At 34.0% G+C, this 21,096-nt stretch overlaps 1 protein-coding gene across 2 annotated transcripts in view; it reads right to left on the bottom strand.

The window, feature by feature from the left end:
• The window catches only part of DMGDH (dimethylglycine dehydrogenase), a 103,056-nt gene that overhangs the window by 55,063 nt on the left and 26,897 nt on the right, over window positions 1–21,096 (bottom strand). For both annotated transcript variants that reach the window (XM_023495798.2, XM_003759434.4), the window contains exons 5-7: window positions 19,886–20,090; window positions 8,044–8,292; window positions 1,973–2,171 (exon numbers count right to left, since the gene is read on the bottom strand). In XM_023495798.2, coding sequence (XP_023351566.1) covers window positions 1,973–2,171; window positions 8,044–8,292; window positions 19,886–20,090 — 653 coding nt within the window. The remainder of the gene's footprint in view (window positions 1–1,972; window positions 2,172–8,043; window positions 8,293–19,885; window positions 20,091–21,096) is intronic.

The raw sequence follows: 21,096 nt of genomic DNA, 5'->3' as shown, positions 1-21,096 counted from the left end.
GAAATGGAAGAGAATTGGTTATTATGAACCATGATTTGGCAGTAAGTATGAACCATGATTAGGCCTGACATCAATATTCACAAAGTTAATGGAGCAAATATTAAAAGCAAAACATCAAGAGGATAATGGACCCATAAGGAAAAAACCACCCTGGGGAATTAAACCAAACAAATCATGTTAGACAAATGAGAATTGTAAATTGGGAGCAGAAAGAAAACCTCAGATGGGCTACACAGGAGATCATTAGCATCATAAGTGTCATATCATTTCATGAAAATGTACTTACAGAATTAATTCCAATTGTTTTGGAGAAGGATACTGTGAGACAGGGCCATGTAATAGAAGTTGCCGGGAACTAGAGCAAATGAAATCCTTGGATTGTCTAGCCCCACTGTTAAGTGTACTAAGCATTAAATATGTACAAATGACTAAGCATTGTTAGCTGGGCAGCACAGGTTGCAGAGTCAAGAAGAATGGAATTCAAACCCAGCTTCAGATAATTATCAGCTGTATCACCCTATGAGTCGCTTAACTTTCTTTTCCTCTCTTTCCTCATCTGTAAAATGAGTGTGATAATGATAGCACCCGCCTCTCAAAGTGGTGATTTTCAAAGTGTAATCCAGAGGGTCTCTGAAACCCTTTCTGAAGGTCTATAAATTAAAAATTAATTTTACTTAACAGTAAATGGTAAATATCTATAAATATAACCCACATAAACAAAAACTCTTTGGTAGATTCTCAATAATTTTTAATAGTATAAAGATGCTAAGAACAAAAGTTTGAGAACCATTGATGTAGAGAACTGAAAGGTTAAGTAACTTGTCTGAAATTACACAGCTAATATGTGTGAGAAGCAAGACTTAAACCTGTATCTACTTAACTCCAAGGCTAGTCCTCTCTCCATTAAGTCATATCCCTGAGAAGATTAAAATTTATCCTGTATCATTTTTTTTTATTGATCCCATTTACAAGTAATTGAGTTTGTCCTATAACTGATTTAAACAGTGCTTTGTCTCTGTACTTAATTCGGAGTTCAACTGGCCTATAATGGATTAAGTTTAAAAATCTAGCTCTCCTCCCTCAAGGAATTTAACTGACCTTGGAGAACATGTGAGAAAGCATTGTTTGGACCTGATATCTTTATAGCACCAAACTAGCCTTCAAGGATATTTGGTTTGCTGTCCAAAAGTCTGAGTCATTTTTATCACATGAAACAATGAGCACTTCTTAGTCTAATGAAAGAAGGGATGGAGGGTCACTTCTAGTTCCTATTACCAAACCTCCAATAAATCAAGTTGTTTTCTGTGCCAGTTCTACAATCATTCATATTGTCCTCAATCTCATGATGCCATCTAAACTGTTCTGTTTTCCCCAAAACCTATAAAAGGAGAGCTGTTTTTTTACTTAGAATCTTTGCATTAATGGAAGCAAGTCATGGACCCATTTATTGACAGGTAGCATGGCTCTGCTAATATAAATGTCATCTTTTGCAAACATCTATCTCAGTTTACTCTTTTGTTAAAATTCAAATGCAACACTACCATTTTGCATCAACAAAACTCTCTTAAAATGAAATAAAAATAAGATACATATGATTTACTCTTTTATACTTAAAAACATTTTAATACATTATCTCATTTGATCCTCACAACATAACTATAAGGCAATTGTAAGTATTTAACAATGGATAAATTGAGGTTCAGAGAGATGGTGACTTGTCAAAACTTAGACACATAAGTAAGTGATTAAAGTGGAATTTGAATTCTTCTCTTCTTGCCTCTCTATTGAGCCACACTCTCAACTCTTCTTGACAACATGGATAACACATATCCCTTTATCAAGAGAAGAAAACTCTTTTTGTCTCCTTTTCATGCCTTTCATTCCTTCATGCTTATTTGACAGAAAATCAATAAAAATAATAATTAAGATAAATAAATATAGCAAAATTACTGAATTTTACTGTAATACTTACCCAAAACCAATTGCCACCCAGTAATTTCTAACACCTTGATGTGGTCCCACCATGGGCAGAATGTCTGGAGAATAGGTGATAGGGCCAGAAACAATATTGATGATATCAGCTTTTCTCAAGACTGGAACCATATCCATGGCAGCTTCCACATGTTCCATAATTCTGTCTAAATCAGACTCAAAAAGTTCTTTTCCAAAACCTGAAAACACATTTCATTGTTACTTTGCCACTGATCTTTTTTTTTTAAGGAATACAAATTCAATATAAGAGACCACTTGTCTAAGATGACAGGAAAAAATAATGATGATTGTTGGAGGGGATGTGGGAAAACTGGGACATTGATGCATTGTTGGTGGGGTTGTGAACGAATCCAACCATTTTGGAGAGTAGTTTGGAACTATGCTCAAAAAGTTATCAAACTGTGCATACCCTTTGATCCAGCAGTGTTACTACTGGGCTTATATCCCAAAGAGATTATAAACAAGGGAAAGGGACCTGTATGTGCACGAATGTTTGTGGCAGCCCTTTTTGTAGTGGCTAGAAACTGGAAACTGAATGGATGTCCATCAGTTGGAGAATGGCTGAATAAGTTGTGGTATATGAATATTATGGAATATTACTGTTCTGTAAGAAATGACCAACAGGATGATTTCAGAAAGGCCTGGAGAGACTTAGCAACTGATGCTGAGTGAAATGAGGCAGGACCAGGAGATCATTATATACTTCAACAACAATATTATATGATGACCAGTTCTGATGGACCAGGCCATCCTCAGCAACGAGATCAACCAAATCATTTCCAATGGAGCAGTAATGAACTGAACCAGCTATGCCCAGAGAAAGAACTCTGGGAGATGACTAAAAACCATTACATTGAATTCCCAATCCCTATATTTATGCACACCTGCATTTTTGATTTCCTTCACAAGCTAATTGTACAATATTTCAAAGTCTGATTCTTTTTGTACAGCAAAATAACGTTTTGGTCATGTATACTTATTGCGTATCTAATTTATATTTTAATGTATTTAACATCTACTGGTCATCCTGCCATCTAGGGGAGGGGGTGGGGGGTTAAGAGGTGAAAAATTGGAACAAGAGGTTTGGCAATTGTTAATGCTGTAAAGTTACCCATGCATATAACCTGTAAATAAAAGGCTATTAAAAAAAAAAAAAGAACCTGTTGAATGTATATCATGCTAAGAGTTCCATTTCCTGAAATAAATGTGTTTAAATATTTAATTACAATTAAAAATTCAGTGCACACACAAAAAAAAGAGATCACTTGTATTAGAAGACAAGTTATCAATAAAATGATTTCATGTCAACAGATAGCTATCATCACTGAGAATAAGAAAAAGATTAGTTGTGAAAATAAACCATTTTTAAAATTCCATAATTTTTCTACATATGATTTGTTATCCATTTAGTCTATTTCCTGACATTCCCAAATGATTTTATTTTAAAATGAGCAATCATTTTCTTTTTCTTTTTTTTTTTAATTTAATAGCCTTTTATTTACAGGATATATACATGGGTAACTTTACAGCATTAACAATTGCAAACCTTGTTCAATTTTCACCTCTTACACCCCTCCTAATCAGGATGTATAGATGTTAAATATATTAAAATATAAATTAGATACACATAGTATACATGACTAAAAGTTATTTGCTGTCAAAGAATCACCTGAAATATTGTACAATTAGCTTTGAAGAAATAAAAAATGCAGGTGTGCATAAATATAGGGATTGGGAATTCAATGTAATGTTTAGCATCTCCCAGAGTTCTTTTCTGGGCATAGTAGTTCAGTTCATTACTGCTCCATTGAAATGATTTGGTTGATCTCGTTGAGGATGACCTGTCCATCAGAACTGTCATCATATTGTTGTGAAGTATAAATGATGCTCCTGGTCTGCTCATTCACTCAGCATCAGTCGTAAGTCTCTCAGGCTTTCTGAAATCATCCTGTTGTCATTTCTTACAGAACTAATATTCCAAATATTCATATACCACAATTTATTAGCCATTCTCAACTGATGGACATCCATTCGAGTTTCCAGTTTCTAGCCACTACAAGAAGGGCTGCCACAAAATCTCACATCAGGTCCTTTCCTTACTTACAATCTCTTTGGAGATATAATCCTTCATTGTAAGTACACTGCTGGATCAAAGGGTACTACCAGTTGATAACTTTTGCATATTCAAATCTACTCTCAAAAATGAGTTGACATTTTCACAACTCACCAAATGTCATGTCAATTTCTCATCCTCCACAATCATCTATTTCCTGTCATCTTCCAATCTGACTAGGTGTGTAGTGGTATCTTGAGTTGTCTTAATTTGCATTTCTCTGATTAATAATGACTTGGACATCTTTTACTATGACTAGAAATAGTTTCAATTTCTTCTATCTGAGAATTGTCTGTTCATATCTTTGACCATTTTTCAATTGAGAATGGCTTTGATTTTTGATAAATTAGAGTTAATTCTCTATATATTTTGGAAATGAGGCCTTTATCAGAACTTTGACCGTAAAATATTTTTCCTCAGTTTATTGCTTCCTTCTAATCTTGTCTGCATTTAGTTTCTTTGTATTGTACAGAAAACTTTTTCAGTTTGGTATAATTTGAAATTTTCTATTTTGTGATCAGTAATGATTCTAGTTCTGCTTTAGTCCATAAAGACCTTCTCCCTTCCACAGGTCTGAGAGGTAAATACTATCCTGTGTTCCTCTAATTTATTAATAATTTCATTCTTTATGACCTAGGTCATGAACACATTTTGACCTTATCTTGGTGTAATGCGTAAGTTTAAGTATGGATCAATGCCTAGTTTCTGCATATTAATTTCCAATTTTCCCACAATTTTATCAAACAGTAAGTTCTTTCCCTAAAGCTGGGATCTTTGGGTTTGATCAAAGACTAGGTTGCTATATTGTTGATGTTTTATCCTTGAACCTAATCTATTCCACTGATCAACTAATCTATTCCTTAGCCAATACCAAATAGTTTTGGTAACTGCTGCTCTATAATATAATTTTAGATCTGGTACAGCTAATGAGCAATCATTTTCATTGACACCAATTAGCTCTTAATCTAATTCTACCTTCTGTGTGGAGTGTAAGTAAGCTGATAAAAGTTCTAAGCTAAATAAATAGCCAAGGCTGGTTAATAACTAGGCTTGATCCAGGGCAACAGACATAAAATGTATTTCCTTTCCTCTGTAAAGAAACAAGGGATTATGTCTATAGAATAAATCGCCAGAGAGTTGCTATGTGGATTGATTTTGCTTAACTATTTTTCTCTGTTATGAGGAAGGATTCATTTGGGGGAGGGAAATGACTAGAATATAGATTTCATAATATTATTAAGATGTTGAAGATATAGAAGCATAAATGTGACAGGAAATATTTTGGTTTTGTTCAATTGTTTCAGTTATGTGCAATTCTTCATAACCCCATTTGGAGTTTTCTTAGCAAAAATACTGGAGTGATTTGCCATTTCCTTTTCCAGCCCATTTTACAGATGAGGAAACTGAGACAAACAGGGTTAAGTGACTTGTTCAGGGTCACATAGCTAGTATGTATCTAAGGCCATATTTGAACTAAATAAGAGGAATCTTCTTAACCTCTGATCCTGATGCACCTGGCCCAACAGAAAATATACTACATAATAAAAATTAGAAAACTGGAAGTCAGGGGAATAAAACTAGAATACCTGGGGGAAATCACTTCAAGATCTGGGGTAGTGATTTTTCTTATGCAGCAAGATAACTGTATAAATATGTATACATATATTGTATTTAACATGTACTTTAACATATTTAGCATGTATTGGACTACCTGCCATCTAGGGGTGGGGGTAGGGGGAAGGAGGGGAAAAGTTGGAAAAGAAGGTTTTGCAAGGGACAATGTTGAAAAATTACCGAGGCATATATCTTGTAAATAAAAAGCTACAATAAAAAAAAAAAAAAAAGATCTAGGGTAGTCACAATAATCATCTTCTTTCTATTTCTCCTTCACTAATATATGTGTGTGTATACATATATACAAAAATAATGCATGCTATATATGCAATATAGCATATATTATAATTATAATACATCACATATATAATTATGTTATATATTACATATACATAATTAAATACATATGTATATGTATATGTATGTGTGTGTGTGTGTGTGTGTGTGTGTGTGTGTATGTATTAACCTGACCTGTGATTTCCCATTACTATATTCTCTGGAGTAGAAACTCCCCTCTTTCAATAAAAATTAACATCTGTTCTGAGAGTCTGAGAGTTGCCTGGGACATTCAGAGGTCAAATGTCCTGCCAAAAGTCACACAGTCAATGTATGTTTAAGATGGGCTCTCTATAGACTGTACCCTACTATACATACTAATTGTTTCATGTTAGTTAACACATATTCATATACACATACAAAGACAGTCAGTGCTGAGGTAGTTTCCCTTTCTCTTTGTGTCCCTGATATATAACTGTTTTTAAAAAATATAAATGAGGAAGTCTAGAAAGCTTTTTCTTAAGAAAAAAGAACAGAGAAGAGAGAGTAAAATAGTAGCGTCAAAGGAGAGGAGAATACTAGAGTCTTTTGGCTTCATTCTGCATGGAGAAAATGGCATTAAATGATGATGAGACTCATTTTCATCCTGACTATAATACTGTTTGCCAGGTGGCTGTGTACCAATGCAGGCAGCTCTTTGAGGAATAGCTGGAATTCAGAGGCATAGAGAATAAAGTTGGCACCTCCATTCCCAATCTGATTTGATTTGATTGGGATCATTTGGCCAAGACAGGACCTATGAGCCAGGAAAGCCCTCGTATTCTGTGCTAAATGATTTTGAGGTTTTACAAATATCTTTGGGGGATAATTATTATTAATTTAGAGATTTTTATTTTATTTCCTCTTAGTGATAAAATTTATAAAAGTAGGAAAATATAATTAAATTAATAATAAGATTCGACAGTTTGTTATTTTTGTTTTTCACAAAATAACTAAAGTTGAAATATGTTTAAAATGTTTGTACATGTATAACCTATTGTTTGCTGTCTTAGTTTGGAAGGAGATAAGGGGCAGAAGGAGAAAAAAATTAGAACTAAAAAATCTTACAAAAATGAATGTTGAAAACTATCTTAATATACAATCAGAAAAATAAAATACTATTGAATCAAAAACCCAATTGATGCTTATTCCCTTTTGTTTCCCTCCCATCCTTTGTTTTACTTTTCATACTCTGAGTAAAATAAAATCTTAGCCTACGTTTCCCTAAATGAGACCAACTGTCTCAGATATATTTATATATACTTTTTAAACTGAATGCTACCACCCCAGCTGGCTCTTCTATCACTGTTATCTCCTAAAATGCATTGGTATTGGCTTTCAAAAGGGGAAGGAGAATGGGACAAGTATGTGGGAATGAGGACACAAAGAAAGGAAAAATAAGGCTTAAACAAGGCAAAGGGAAAGAAGGATAACTCCAGTATCAGAGAGGAAGCAGCTTGAGCCACCAAAGTATGTTCAAAGTATTTTGATATGAATTTCTAATCTTGAGTTCAAGTGCACATTTGGGTTCTTTTCAGAAAGGTTAGCTTCTCAACTCTTATTGCCAAAGCTAGCATTTCTAATACAATATTAAATAGTAACGGTGATAGTGAGCAATCTTGTTTCACTCCTGATCTTATTGGGAATGGTTGCAGTTTGTCTCCATTACATATGATGCTTACTACTGGTTTTAAATAGATGCTACTGATTATTTTAAGGAAAAGTCCATTTATTCCTATACTCTCAAGTGTTTTTAATAGGAATGGATGTTGGATTTTATCAAATGCTTTTTCTGCATCTATTGAGATGATCATATGGTTTTTGTTACTTTGGTTATTAATGTGGCCAATTATACTGACAGTTTTCCTAATATTGAACCAGCAGAAAGATTAGCTTCTAAGCCTCCTTGCTCCCCAGGTTTATGACTGCCCAATATTCAGGGAATTTTGTGACTTAGAGGAAACTTGAAATCACTGTGAATGGACAGATATATCACTTAGTAATTTAACCTGGTGGGACTCCATTGATCACCCAGGAATCTTGGACCTTCATTTTTTCCTGACTTTCATATGGACCAAATAAAAGTCCGTCTCTTTCCTGTCGCAGGTAGTATGATCCTTCCAGGTCTCGAAGAACTGGGAGTTCTCTTTTTAAAGCTTTCACTTCAGGTATGGTTGCTGTGACAACATATTGATGATGAACTGGAATGAGAGGATGTTCTAGTCCAATCAGTTTGCCAACTTCACGAGCCCAAAATCCTAAATGAATAATAATGAATAATAAAAATATGATTTTAATACTTATCTCTTAAAGTAATTTAACTAAAAAAAAGAACATTAAACAATATTGCTTATGCATATGGCAGAGTATAAAACACTTTTCACTCATTCATAATGGGAAGATAGGCCTAAAATAAGAACAGACCATGGTTTTAGTTTGCAATTCTCCACTCTTATTCTTATTGGCTTTGTGAATCAGGACAGATCACCTACTCCCTCAGATCTTCAACTTTATCTTGAAGTAGAATAGCATAGTCAATAGGGTATTGGAATTGAAGCTAGGAAGAACTGGGTTCAAAACCAGTTCTATTACCTCATAGCTGTATGACTTTAGGGCAAGTCACCCGAGTCTCATTTTCCTCATATATAAATGAGAGAACTCAAGGGCCTTTAAGATTCCTTCCAATTCTAAATCTATGATGATATAAAATGGGGATAGATAAACCCTTTCTGCACTCTTCATTCAACAAGTATTTATCTAGCTCCTACTATTTGCATGCTGCTATGTATTCTTAGAGAAAGAATGAAATAAGAAAAGACAAGATTGTCAGCTCCTGTATATACATGATATGCCCAGTCTTAGTGTTCTGTTATTTCTATGGAAACACTCGTTTCATTTGGTGTTTTTTAAGTCCAGAATAAAAATAAATTTAAAGTATGATCATGTCATTGATTAAGTCTTAGTTACTAAGGCACTTTATTTTAAGAATCCAAAGGATAGTTACTCATAAAGTGATCAGGATGCTAAAAGAGCAGAAAGGCTGCTTATGATATATTGCAGTGACAAATCCCCAACCAGCAGAGAGTTCTTTAACACTCATATAATACTTCTCATATGTTATCTCTTTTGAAATTCACAACATCCCTGTGAGAGAACAACTATTTTTCATTGGGGTCAGTTGGTTATAGACATTATCTGATACAACCATTGTCAAACACAACTGTTCAATGGATGAACTTTTTTCTTGTGTGTGAGCTTTTCCCTCCTAATAACTTATGAAAGTTGATCAAATGACCAAGGAATCCCACTTATTGTTCTGAATTTTATTTTCCCCTCCCAGATCCTATTGCTTAACCCTTTGACCATTTTCTTTTCTCTTTTCTTCTGAATCTGATTCAGATTCTTGTGTAATTAGAATACACTGAAAAGAGTACTAGCTCTGGATTCAGATCTATTGGTTTTGAACCCTGGCTCTACTATTTGTTAATCTTGAACATGTTGTTTACTTTCACTAGGTTTCAGTTTCCTCCTCTGAAAAGAAAAGTAAGTGGGACTAGATGGTGAATTCTAGCTAAAATCCATACAAAGTATATTATATACATTGTTTTCACTTTTTCACTGTCATTCACCTCTTTTTGTGTTTGGCACATAGTAGGTGCTTAACAAGCATTTGTTGATTAGTTGATTGATTGATTTACACCTCCTTAGCAGAGCAGTGAAATAGATAACATAGATAATATGATTGTTCCCATTTTTTGGAAAAGAAAACTGATTCAAACGTTCAGAAGTTCAAAGGGATAAAATGATTTATTCATGGTCACATAACTAGTATCAGAGGCAAGATTCAAACTGAGCTCTTTCCTCATCTCAAGGTCATTTCTCTTTCCATTATTCTGCATTGCTTTTGATATGCTGTAAGATCCCTTTCAGTGCTTAATCTTCAGAGATGCAGTCTCTTAAATCATAAATCCCAAAATGAGATAAGGTACCCCTATATAAGAATAAAATGGAAGGTTCACTATGTAGCTACTCCATGGTATAATCTAGGCTTGTTTGGACATCCCAGGACCACGACTGTGGCTCTTTGGGTTTTTTTATTTGTTTGTTTGTTTTTATTTCTGAATGACAGAGCTATATCATTTACTCTTGATCACTTTCTGTAATAATCATTAAATAATAATTCTTTTATATCACCATAACTAATGAGGATGAATGGAACTTTGTCAACAATTTGGGATAGCTAGTTCAATTCCTTCCTAGATCAACCACCATCCCCATGAGTCATCTTGAAATCTTCTAATAGTTTATAATCTGGCCAAACCCTTCTGTCCCTACCCTCCAGATTCTTTATGATACCACAGATATCTCTATGGACAGTGGAAGCTTTCTCTATTCCTAAACATCAGAACAGTAGCCTTTCCCTCTGATCAGGTGGTTCCTCCCAGAACCAGCAATATAAACATATATCACCCCCAAAACAAACACATCAGACACAAGGTAATGTTGGTACAGAAAAAAAAAGCAGTAACTGAAGAAAAGAGGAAAGACTTTGTATAGGAATGACATTGGAGCAAATTTTGAAGGAAACCAGAGATTCTAACAAATTTGTAAAGGGAATGCTTTCTAGGAAGAGGAGACAGCCAGTGCAAAATCATGGAGAAAGCAGATGGAGCAGGAAGAAACATAAAGGAGGTCAGTATAACTAGACTATAGGGGACATGCAGAGAAGTTCTATATAAAAAGAATGGAAAGAGAGGTGATGAATAGCTTTAAATGCCAAACCAAGAGTTTTGTAGTTGATTTCAGAGGTGATAAGGAACTAATGAAATTTATTGAGAAGACAGAGGAGACCTGATCAGAACTATAATTAGGAAAATCACTTTTATAGAGATGTATAACTTATCTGTAAAGAAGGGAGAGGCATGTGAAGCAGGAAGACCATTTAAAAGGCAACTGCAATAGTCCATGGGAGAAATGATGATGGACTAAGTCAGGGTGATGGCTAAGAGGGAAGAAAAGTAGACATTTGGGAGATGTGTTTTAGGACTAGGTAAAAAATATTTGTCAACTGATTAATATGTCTTCACAGGAAGGAGTCAAGGATAAAACCAGAGTGACTGGGAAACTGGTGTAATCTTCGATAGAAATGGAAAAATTCTGAATAGGGATACATTTAGAGTAAAAGATAGAATGAAAGAATAGAGTGAAAGAAAGAAAAGGTTCTGTTTTGGATATGTGACATGCCTATGAGATACTGAGTTTTAAATATCTAATAGCAGATTGGCAATGTGAGACTTGAATAAGCCTGATTTCATAGCTTTTGAAGTCACCTAAGACAGATGATAATTAAAACCATGAGAATTGATGAGATCACCAAGAAAGAGTATAAAGAGAGAAGATAAGAGAGTTCAGGACAGAGCCTTGGGGTATACCAAAAATTAGGAGACATAGCTTGGACTCAACATAGAAAACTTAGATGGAACAATCAGATAGAAAAAAGGAAAATCAAAAGAGAAGAGTTCATTAATATCCAGAGAACTTTAGGGGACGACCCTATATGGAATCTTATAACAGAATGTGAGAATCATGAAATTATGATTTATTATCAGTAAATTTTGCTCTGTATACATATTTTATATATCAATATACACAGGGTGATGTAAAATTTCTCGGATAAAAAAGAATTGTGAGTAGGAAAAGTTTAGAAAGTCCTGTTCTAAAGGGCCATGCTGAATGCAGAAGAGAAGAAAAGAAAAGATAAAGGTCCTTAGCCTTGTCATTTAAGAAATCACTGAGAAGATTTTGTGAGCATGAATGTTGAAAATTATCTATGTATGTATTTTGAAAATAAAAAGCTTAAAAAATAAATAAATCTAGGATACTAATATCCTAAAATTCATTAATATCACCAATTTTATTGTCTGCAAAAATAGATATCTTTGGAAGGAAAAAATGCATGTATAAGGAATAAATGAATTACTGTTAAAAAAAATCACTGATAGATAACTTTAATGAAGGCAGTTTCAACAAATGATTCACAGCATAAAGACATCAGATTAGAGAAGATTTAGAAGAGAGAGTGAGAGGAAAACAAAGTAAAGGCAAATACAGACAATTTTCCCAAATAATTTGATTGAGAAAAGTTCGAGATAGCTTGAAAGCTTGCTAGGATCTAGTGAGGACTTTTAAAGGATGAGAAAAACTTAAATGACCAATAGATAATGAAGAACTGAAGATTAGAGATGGGGGGAGGATGATCATGGAGTCAGTCTGCTGGAGGAGATGGTTTGGGATGCAATTAGGGGTACCTGTACATAAGTTGACCTTGTCAGGAAGAAGGAACAAGAATCTAGAATAAAATAGGAGATGGTATAAAGTGATTTCAAGGGATTGTGATCAAGAAAGGAAGAAAAGAAAATTTATAGGAAATAGCCTTGATTTTCTAAGGTGAATCAAGATCCTCAGCTGAGAGAAGGGAGGCATGCTGACAGATGCTTGAGAAAAGAAGAAAAATTTTGAAGAAGAAAAAATTTGGAATAATTGGGTTAGAGAAGCCTTAGAGAGGAATAAAAGAATTGCTTTGCTGCAGTGAAGGCCCAGTTGAGATTAGATTATTTAAATCTATAGTGATCTTGACAATACAATTGTCTGTTTTCTTCTAGCTTTTTTTAGCAGCATGTAAGCTGAAACAAAAAAACAGATGGTGGGAGTATTCCAAGGTTGGATTTCACAAGACACAAGGGGATCAAGAGATTCAATAATAGAGAAAAGGACAGAGTTGCTCTGATTAGCTAAATGGCAGAAACTGAGAAAAGAGGAGGAATAATGACCTGGAAGGCATAGAAAGTAGAGTTCATAGTGAATAGAGTAGAGTTTATGGTGAAGATGATGAATAGATTTAAGAAGAGTAAGGCATAATGAGAGACGAAATAAAAGAAGACTGTTTTTGCCGTTCAGTCTTTTTCAGTCATGCCCTACTCTTTGTGGGGACAGGGTTCTTGGCAAAGATATTAGAGTCATTTGCCATTTCCTTTTCTAGCTCTTTTGATAAAAGAGAAAAATCAAACAGGATTGAGTGACTTGACCAAGACCACACAACTAAGCCGGATTTGAACTCAAAATAAGTCTTTCTGACTCCAGATCTATGGCTTTATCTATTGTGCCATCTAGTTCCCATAATATAAGAGATTATGATCAAAGAAAAGAATAGCAGATTCTTAGAAGTGGCACACTTGTGGATAAGGCATAATTACTCTTGTGTGTAGCTGAGGTGAAATGATATAGGTCTGGGAGCCAGATCTATAATTTCATTGATGAGCTCCTCTACTGATGAAGATTGGCATCTTCTCTGCAAATTACAGACTTAGTGTTCTGTGCCCCAAGAAGTTGTGATTTGTCTGGATCACAGCCAGGGTGTGCCAGAGGTGACACTTGTAACTTCAAGGTCAATACTCTACTATGTTAAACTGCCTCTCAATAATGGAAGTTGAGGAAACTGAAGGAGGGACAGATCCATATATTTAAGAATTAATTTGTAGTATATCACTGGAAGAAAAATGCCTACACAATTGTCATGGATAGTAGATAATGGAATGATAGAATGGAAAGACCACTGGACTCAGTTATTGAGTTGGATTAAAAAGGACATTCATAAGTCAGGTAATTAGAAGAAACTAGCTTGAACTAGTTCATTCCAATTCAGATTAGGTAGAATGGAAAGATGTTGAGTAAACTGAGGGGTGGGGAGGAGAAAGAAGGGAGAGGAGAGAGAGACAGAGACAGAGAAACACAGAGAGAAACAGAGAAAGACACAGACACACACAGAAAGACAGAGACAGAGACACAGAGAAACAGATACACAGGGAGAGACAGAGAAAGAGAAAGAGACAGGGACAGAGAGAGACAGAAGAGAGACAGAGAAATAGAGAGACAGAAAGAGAGACAGAGACAGAGACTCAGAGAAAGACACAGAGAGACACAGAGAGAGAGAGAGAGAGAGAGTGGGGGGGGCAAAGAGAGAAGGAGAGGGAGAGCGAGAAGGATAGGAAGAGGGAGAAGAGAAGAGAGAGAGACACAGCAAGACAGAGAGAAACAGAGACACACAGAGAAGCAGATACACAGAGAGAAAAACAGGGAGAGAAAGAGGCAGGGACAGAGAGACATAGAGAGAGATAGAGCCAGAGAGACAGAAAAGACACAGAGAGAGAAAAAGAGAAACAGAAAGAGAGAGAGAGAGAGAGAGAGAGAGAGACAGACAGACAGACAGACAGACACTGGGAGACAGCAATCAAATAAAGTAAGCCTTAGGAATTGTTGGCACCAAAACTATTGGTACAGATCTGCAGAAATAAGGTTAAAATGAAAGGTGAAGGTTAGCTGAAGAGTTTCCTGCTTTTCCTGGGTTTGTTATAAACTCAACAGTAGCTCTATTCTCTGTCATAACTTTGACGCAGTGTTAGCTAAAGTTAAGCAATTCTTTTGGCTGAACACTGAGCTCCACATAAGTAGAAGCCAAGCACGCCTCTGACTAAGTTTTTTTTTTTAAATACCTAAAAAAGGTTCACAAGGGAGAATATTTGGAAGGGATCATATGAAAAATATTCACCAATGAAGAAAGCCACCTTGTCCTAGCACATGGCAGAATGGAATAAAATGGGAAAAACCCTGGAAATCCAAGTTCAAGACCTGGTTCTAACATTTACTATCTGTGTTTTTTCATCTTTTAAATGAGGATATGAAGAAGAATGCTGTGGGTGCCTACTTTCACAGCGTCATCATGAGGAAAGTGCTTTGTTCAATGTAAATGATATAGAAATGTGAGCTATTATTGTCATTACCACAAGGTGGACCCTATGTAAAGGGTTTACAGGAGGTTGTGCTCAGGGGCTGCACAGGATGCAATGTGGATTGTTTGTAGCCTGAGTGATCTGGGGTAAACTTACCTGAGATCTCAAATCCACAGAAGTACTGAATTGATATTTATATAGCACTTTAAGATCTGCAAAGTACTGTCTCTATATTACTCACAGTATCATAGAATCCCAAATTTCCTTCAAAACTCAGCTCCAACATGAAACCTTTTCTGATTTCCTTAGCAGCTAGTATATTTCATTGATGAATTCCTAGATGAAGAAACTCCTTCTGCTAAGGTACTTTCATGGACCTTGCACAAAATCACTCTCACTCCTTTTTCTACAACCGTTTGCTACCAAATCTCTTGCTCAGTAGATGGAATAAAAAACAAAATTCGTGGAGGAAGAAAGAAATAATAACTGAGGGGATCAGGAATGAATTTGAAGAGAACATCATATCCAATTGGGGTCGTAAAGCTAGGAATACTAAAAAATGGAAAAGAGGCAAAGGTTCCCTACAAGAATGGGTGATAGACTACAAGAATAACCAAGGGGCTATTAGGAGGAAATGATGGAAGGATAGGAAGTGATAAAGAATCATTTCAGGATGTAGGGTCACAGTTATAGGAAATGGTGTAATCTATGATGTGGTCATTTCTAAGGACAATTGAAGTGGAATGAAGATTTAGGTAATGGAAGCTGAGCATGAAGATGCGCAACAGGACAACAAATGGAATGTCAAAGTCTTCAAGATTGTATCCAGGTTTTGAAGTTGAGAGGATTTTTATTCAGGTATTGAATTCCTTAAGAAAGGAGGAAGAATCTAATGAAATCCAACAATTGACTATGACAAGGAACTAAACTAAGTGAAATAGGCAGATGTAGTAACCCTCAAAGAAGGAAAAGTTGTTGAGTGATGATGGCAAGAGAAGAGAGGAAGGAAAGGACAAAAAACATATATTGTCTGTTCTGAGCTCTCTACAAATATTATTTCATTTAACCCTCACAACAGCTCTGTGGGGTAGGTGTTATTGTGATACCTATTTTATAGTTAAGATAACTTAGAAAGACAGAAATTAAATAACTTGCCCAGGCTTATATAACTGTTAAGTGACATTTCAAACTACCATAGTTTGGTAAAGCTACTAACATCTCAAAACTTGCTTTTGCCTTTTTTTTTTTTTTATTCCTGTCTTTTATCATCTTTGCTGATTTGCCAGGTATGAAGTAAAGTCTCAGGGTTGTTTCGATTTGAACTTCTCTCATTATTCAGGATTTGAAGTATTCTTTCATGTAGTTAGTAATCTGCAATTCTGCTTTTTAGAAATCTTTGATCAGATTCTTCAATTACTCCTCTATTGGAGAATGACTTTTGGTCTTTTATATTTCTATTAATTGTTTAGCTTGATGTCTTATACATCAAATATTTATCATAGATATTTAATCTATAGATCTTTTTCTTCAGTTAACCACTTCCCTTCTTATCCTGAATGACTTGATTTTATTTGTACAAAAGCTTTATGATTTCAGTTAATCAAAATTATTTATTTCATCTTTTGTAATAGCCTCTATTCCTTATTCAAGGAGGAATTTACCATCTGCTCATTGCTGTAAAACATACAAAATCTGCTTTCTCTTCAAATTTTTAATAGTGCAATTCCTAATATTCAATTCATCTATCCATTTTAACTTTATTGTAGACTATGGCTTGAGATGTTAATCTAAGCCAAATTTCTTCCAGACTGCTATCCAATTTCCCAACATTTCTTATCACATATGGGGTTATTTCTTAGGCAATTTATGTTTTGGGGTTCTTGAACACTGGGTTATTGAGTTTAATTATTTCTGAATCATTTTTCTCTAATCTGTTTCATTGATCTACAATTCTTATTTTTAAACAATACTAAATGGCTTTGGTAATTGCTGCTTTATAATTTGAGAGCTGGGAAACTTTCCTGCCTTTTTTCTTGTCTTTTTGTTTTCATTATTTCCCTCAATAACATAGCTCTTTTGATGATGAATTTTGCTATTATTTACTCTGGGTCTGTAAGCATCCCTTTGGTAGTCTAGATTTAATGTTATCTGTAAATTAATTTTGATAGTGTTATCATTTTTATCATATTGGCAAAGTCCAGCCATAAGCATAAGCTATTTAAGTTGTTATTTATTTCTTTAATGAGATAATTTTGTAATTAAACTTATGCGAGTATTGAGTATTCTTTTGTAGATTGGCTTCTAAACATTTTATGGATTTTTGTAGTTATTTTGAATGGGACTTCTCTTACCATTATTGTCTTCTGGATTTGGTTATTATTACACAGAAATGTCATTGGTTTTTGTTGATTTATTTTTTAGCCTACAACTTTGGCAAATATATTAATTATCTAAATGATTGCAAATTCTCTTGGATTTCTAAGTAAAGCGCTATGGCATCAGCAAATAGGGATAGTTTTGTCTTCATTTTGGTGCTTTCTCCCTACTCTATCTTTCACTTTTAGTCTATCCCTTTTTATTATCATTTATCCCACAGCTAGTTTTTTTTTTTTAAATTAGCATGCTAACCATTATATATATTGTTATTTGGGGGATAGATATTGGGAGCAAAAAATGGTCTAGAATAGATCTAGAGTAGGAGTAGGAGCTGCATCTATTCACATTCTCCCAGCCCCCCTTCTATTTATTATATTTTTTGCCACATATGGAGTTACCCTGCCACAGTAATCCTGTTCCACACACAGTATCTACAAATTACACAAATTTTCTCATTTGCACAATTAGAGAGTTCATCAAGATAATGGTTCTGAAAGAGTACACCACTGTACACTATTATGCTGCAAGTTTTGGTTAAGTGTGGCAAAAAACTTTGGATGTTATACTATTGTGGATAAAAGACAATTTATAAATCATTTTGTTCAATATGAATTTTTACTTATCCAGCATATAAAGTAGGTTGAGTGTATTAGCCACAAAATAAACAAAATTTACCTGTTACACATACATATTAATATCGAAATGTGTCAGACCTTAAAATAGTTAAGAACTGATCTTTTATTAAAGGGAAATTATGCATGTATGTGATTCTTTACAGCGCATAATATTGTAACATGAGCAAAAATAGTTTGAAAACTACAGCTCTTAAGGCTTTCCCAGCACTAGTATTTTACCAAATAATAAGGTATCAGTTCCTAGGTCATATGGGACTTTGTTATCCAATGGCATATGATATGAATATATCAAATACTATCATAAAAATTGATTTCATGGGACCATAAGTGAAAAGAAGATTGAAAGGACATTCAAAAAATTTTTTTTAAAAAAATAGGAATGTTTTCTGTAACCTTGATCTAAGTGTAGAGATTTTAAAACAACTTCCAAGGTCTCCAGAGGGGATTTAGACCCTAAAATATTTGAAGGAAAATCTTTTTGAAGAGTTTCTAATATTTATTAATTAAATTACATCAATTCCACTTCTGATCAGTATGGAAATTTTGATTTGCCTTACTTCTGACCTAATTTTCCTGCCCTCCTACCAGCCCCTTCATTCCCCTGGGCTCACTATATTAATGTTCAACTTAGACTGGCTCCCCATTGACTTAGCCTACTGTAATTCAGAATTCTTGAGCTCAAGTAAGATCATGGTGGTACTTGCTTGTAATAAACATGGAGCCTGTATTTTAATGGTAAATATTAAGGCTACCATTGAACAGAAATTTGAACTAATAAGAAAGAATAGGGCTAGAGAATGGAAATCACCAACTCTACTAAGTAAAAACATAAAGAAAATAGAAGGTTGAATATAGAATCAGAAGTGTCAAATTCTTGACCCACAGACTGATGAAATTAAATTAACATATAACTGGAAAATATTTAATAGTATAAAAATACAACACAACATAGATAATGCTGAATTGTTGTTTCCTAAGTCAATATGTGTCCAGAAAGATTCTATTTCTATTTGAGTTTGATACAACTGTGTTAGATGACAGGATTTAGTTGAAGGACAAAGAGGAAATAGCAGGTGTCAGAATGGAGGAAGAGAAATGATAAGGCAAATAATAATCTTGTCATACCCTTTGAATCAGCAATACCACTACCAGGTATATACTTCCAAAGAGATAAAAGAAAGAAGAAAAGGACTCATATGTATAACTATATTTTATAGCAATTAAAAATTGGAATCTAAGAGAGTGCCCACTTGTTGGAGAATGGCTAAAAATATGATGATATATGAATGTAATGAAATGCTAATGTACAATAAGATATGATGAAATTCATAGTCTCAGAGTTAGCTGAGGAAACTTCTGAAAACTGACAAAGCATAATGTGAATAGAATGAGAATATTTTCTAAAATGACATTTTAAAAAAACACAGCTTCGAAAGATTTAAGAACTCCAATCAACATAATGACAAGTCACTATGGAGAAAGATGAAATATGTTAACTATTTTCTGCATGAGAAGTGATTAATGTAAAATGAGACATATATTTTTGGACACAACCCATGAGGGCATTGATCATCTTGGATGATTCATATTTGTAACAAATATTGGTTTTGTGCAATTGCTAAGAAGAAGGGAAGTGAAAACAAATGTTTCCCAAAAAACCCCAAAAATTATTTTTTTAAAGGAAGAAGAATAATATGTCAACAAAGAGAAAAGAGAATGGAAGAACGTGTCAATATCATGGGCTTGGATGATTAAAAATATAGTAGTTTCCCATACTAGCAAAGAAAAATGTTACTTCACACAATGTTTTTTCACACATTTTATTTTTATTGTGATCAAATGCAAGTAGCTAGCAGAACACAGTCTCCTTTAAGAGAGGAACTACTCTATATTTGTCTTTGTAGTCTCGCTAGTCAGCATAGTGATTTGCACATGCTAAATATTTATTAATTACCTTTCAAAGTGAATTGAACTGAATTCCATGTTAAATAGGTTTTATAACTACATACTTTATAGTTGCTTCAAAACATATACAAATATTTAAAGATGCTTACCTGTGGCATTAACAATTCTATTAGCCTGGATAGATCCCTGTGGGGTCTCAACTTCCCATGTCCCATCTGATCTGGGTTTTAGATTAGTTACTCGAGCAGGAAATTTTAGTAGAGCACCATATTTCCGGGCCCCAGCAGCCAGAGCCATTGTAAGAGAATAAGGATCAATGTGACCATCTCCAGGATTATAGAGTCCAGCCAAAACCTAAATGGTTTACAAAATGAATTCAAACAAATGCAGAGTTTTTCTATCAGGGACATATAATCTCTACATCTGAATTTTTTGAAACCTAATCCACACTTTAGCATGGTTTAAACTTTAAAAAAATTAATATTTTATTTTCCCCAGTCACATGAAAAGACAATTTTTAACATTCATTTAAAATAAATTGAGTTCCAAATTTTTTCTTTCCTTCCCTCCCCTTTCCCCTTGAGGCAGTAAGTAATTTGATATAGGTTATATATGTTCAATCATGCAAAACAGATTACCATATTAACTATATTGGAAAATAAGGCAGGGTCCCAGAGGGGGGGAAACTATGAAAAAAAATACTGCAAGTGAAAATAGTATGCTTTGATTTTACATTCAGACTCCATCAGTTCACAGTATTTTTCATCATGAGTCATGGTATAGATTATTCCCAGGGTGCTCTTTTCTTATATAATTGAAGCATATGCTACATGTAAATAAAAATCTCAGCAAAGAAACCTTTTGAAAGGCTTTTCCATGATTTTTACTTTTTTGCAAATGATACTCTTTATTTAGCAGTTTAATAATTTTCACAAACTGGAAAGCCAGTAATGTACAGAAAAACACACTTTGACAAAACAGTACTTCAAAGATAAAATAGTGCTGAGAAATAAATTATATTTTCTAATTCATCCAACAAATATTTATTGAGTGTCTTCTACATATAAAGCACTTTTGTTTTAAATAGGAATTCACATTATTAAACATTTCAAAACATCCTGTTTACATTTGAAAAAGCTTATATGTGTAATGGATTGTTTACTTATTATTTTGATTTAGTATTCTTTCCATTGAGTGCTGAATATGCTTCTTACCTATTTACAATGCATGATACTACTGAGGAATGAAAACAAAAATAACTAAATGGTAAATATATATATATATATATATACATACATACAAATATATATGCACACACACACACACACACACATATATATATATATATATACATACATAC

This window comes from Sarcophilus harrisii, chromosome 1 (assembly GCF_902635505.1).
Source record: "Sarcophilus harrisii chromosome 1, mSarHar1.11, whole genome shotgun sequence".
Classification (NCBI taxonomy): Eukaryota; Metazoa; Chordata; class Mammalia; order Dasyuromorphia; family Dasyuridae; genus Sarcophilus; species Sarcophilus harrisii.
This window is presented reverse-complemented; position numbering and strand designations above follow the sequence as displayed.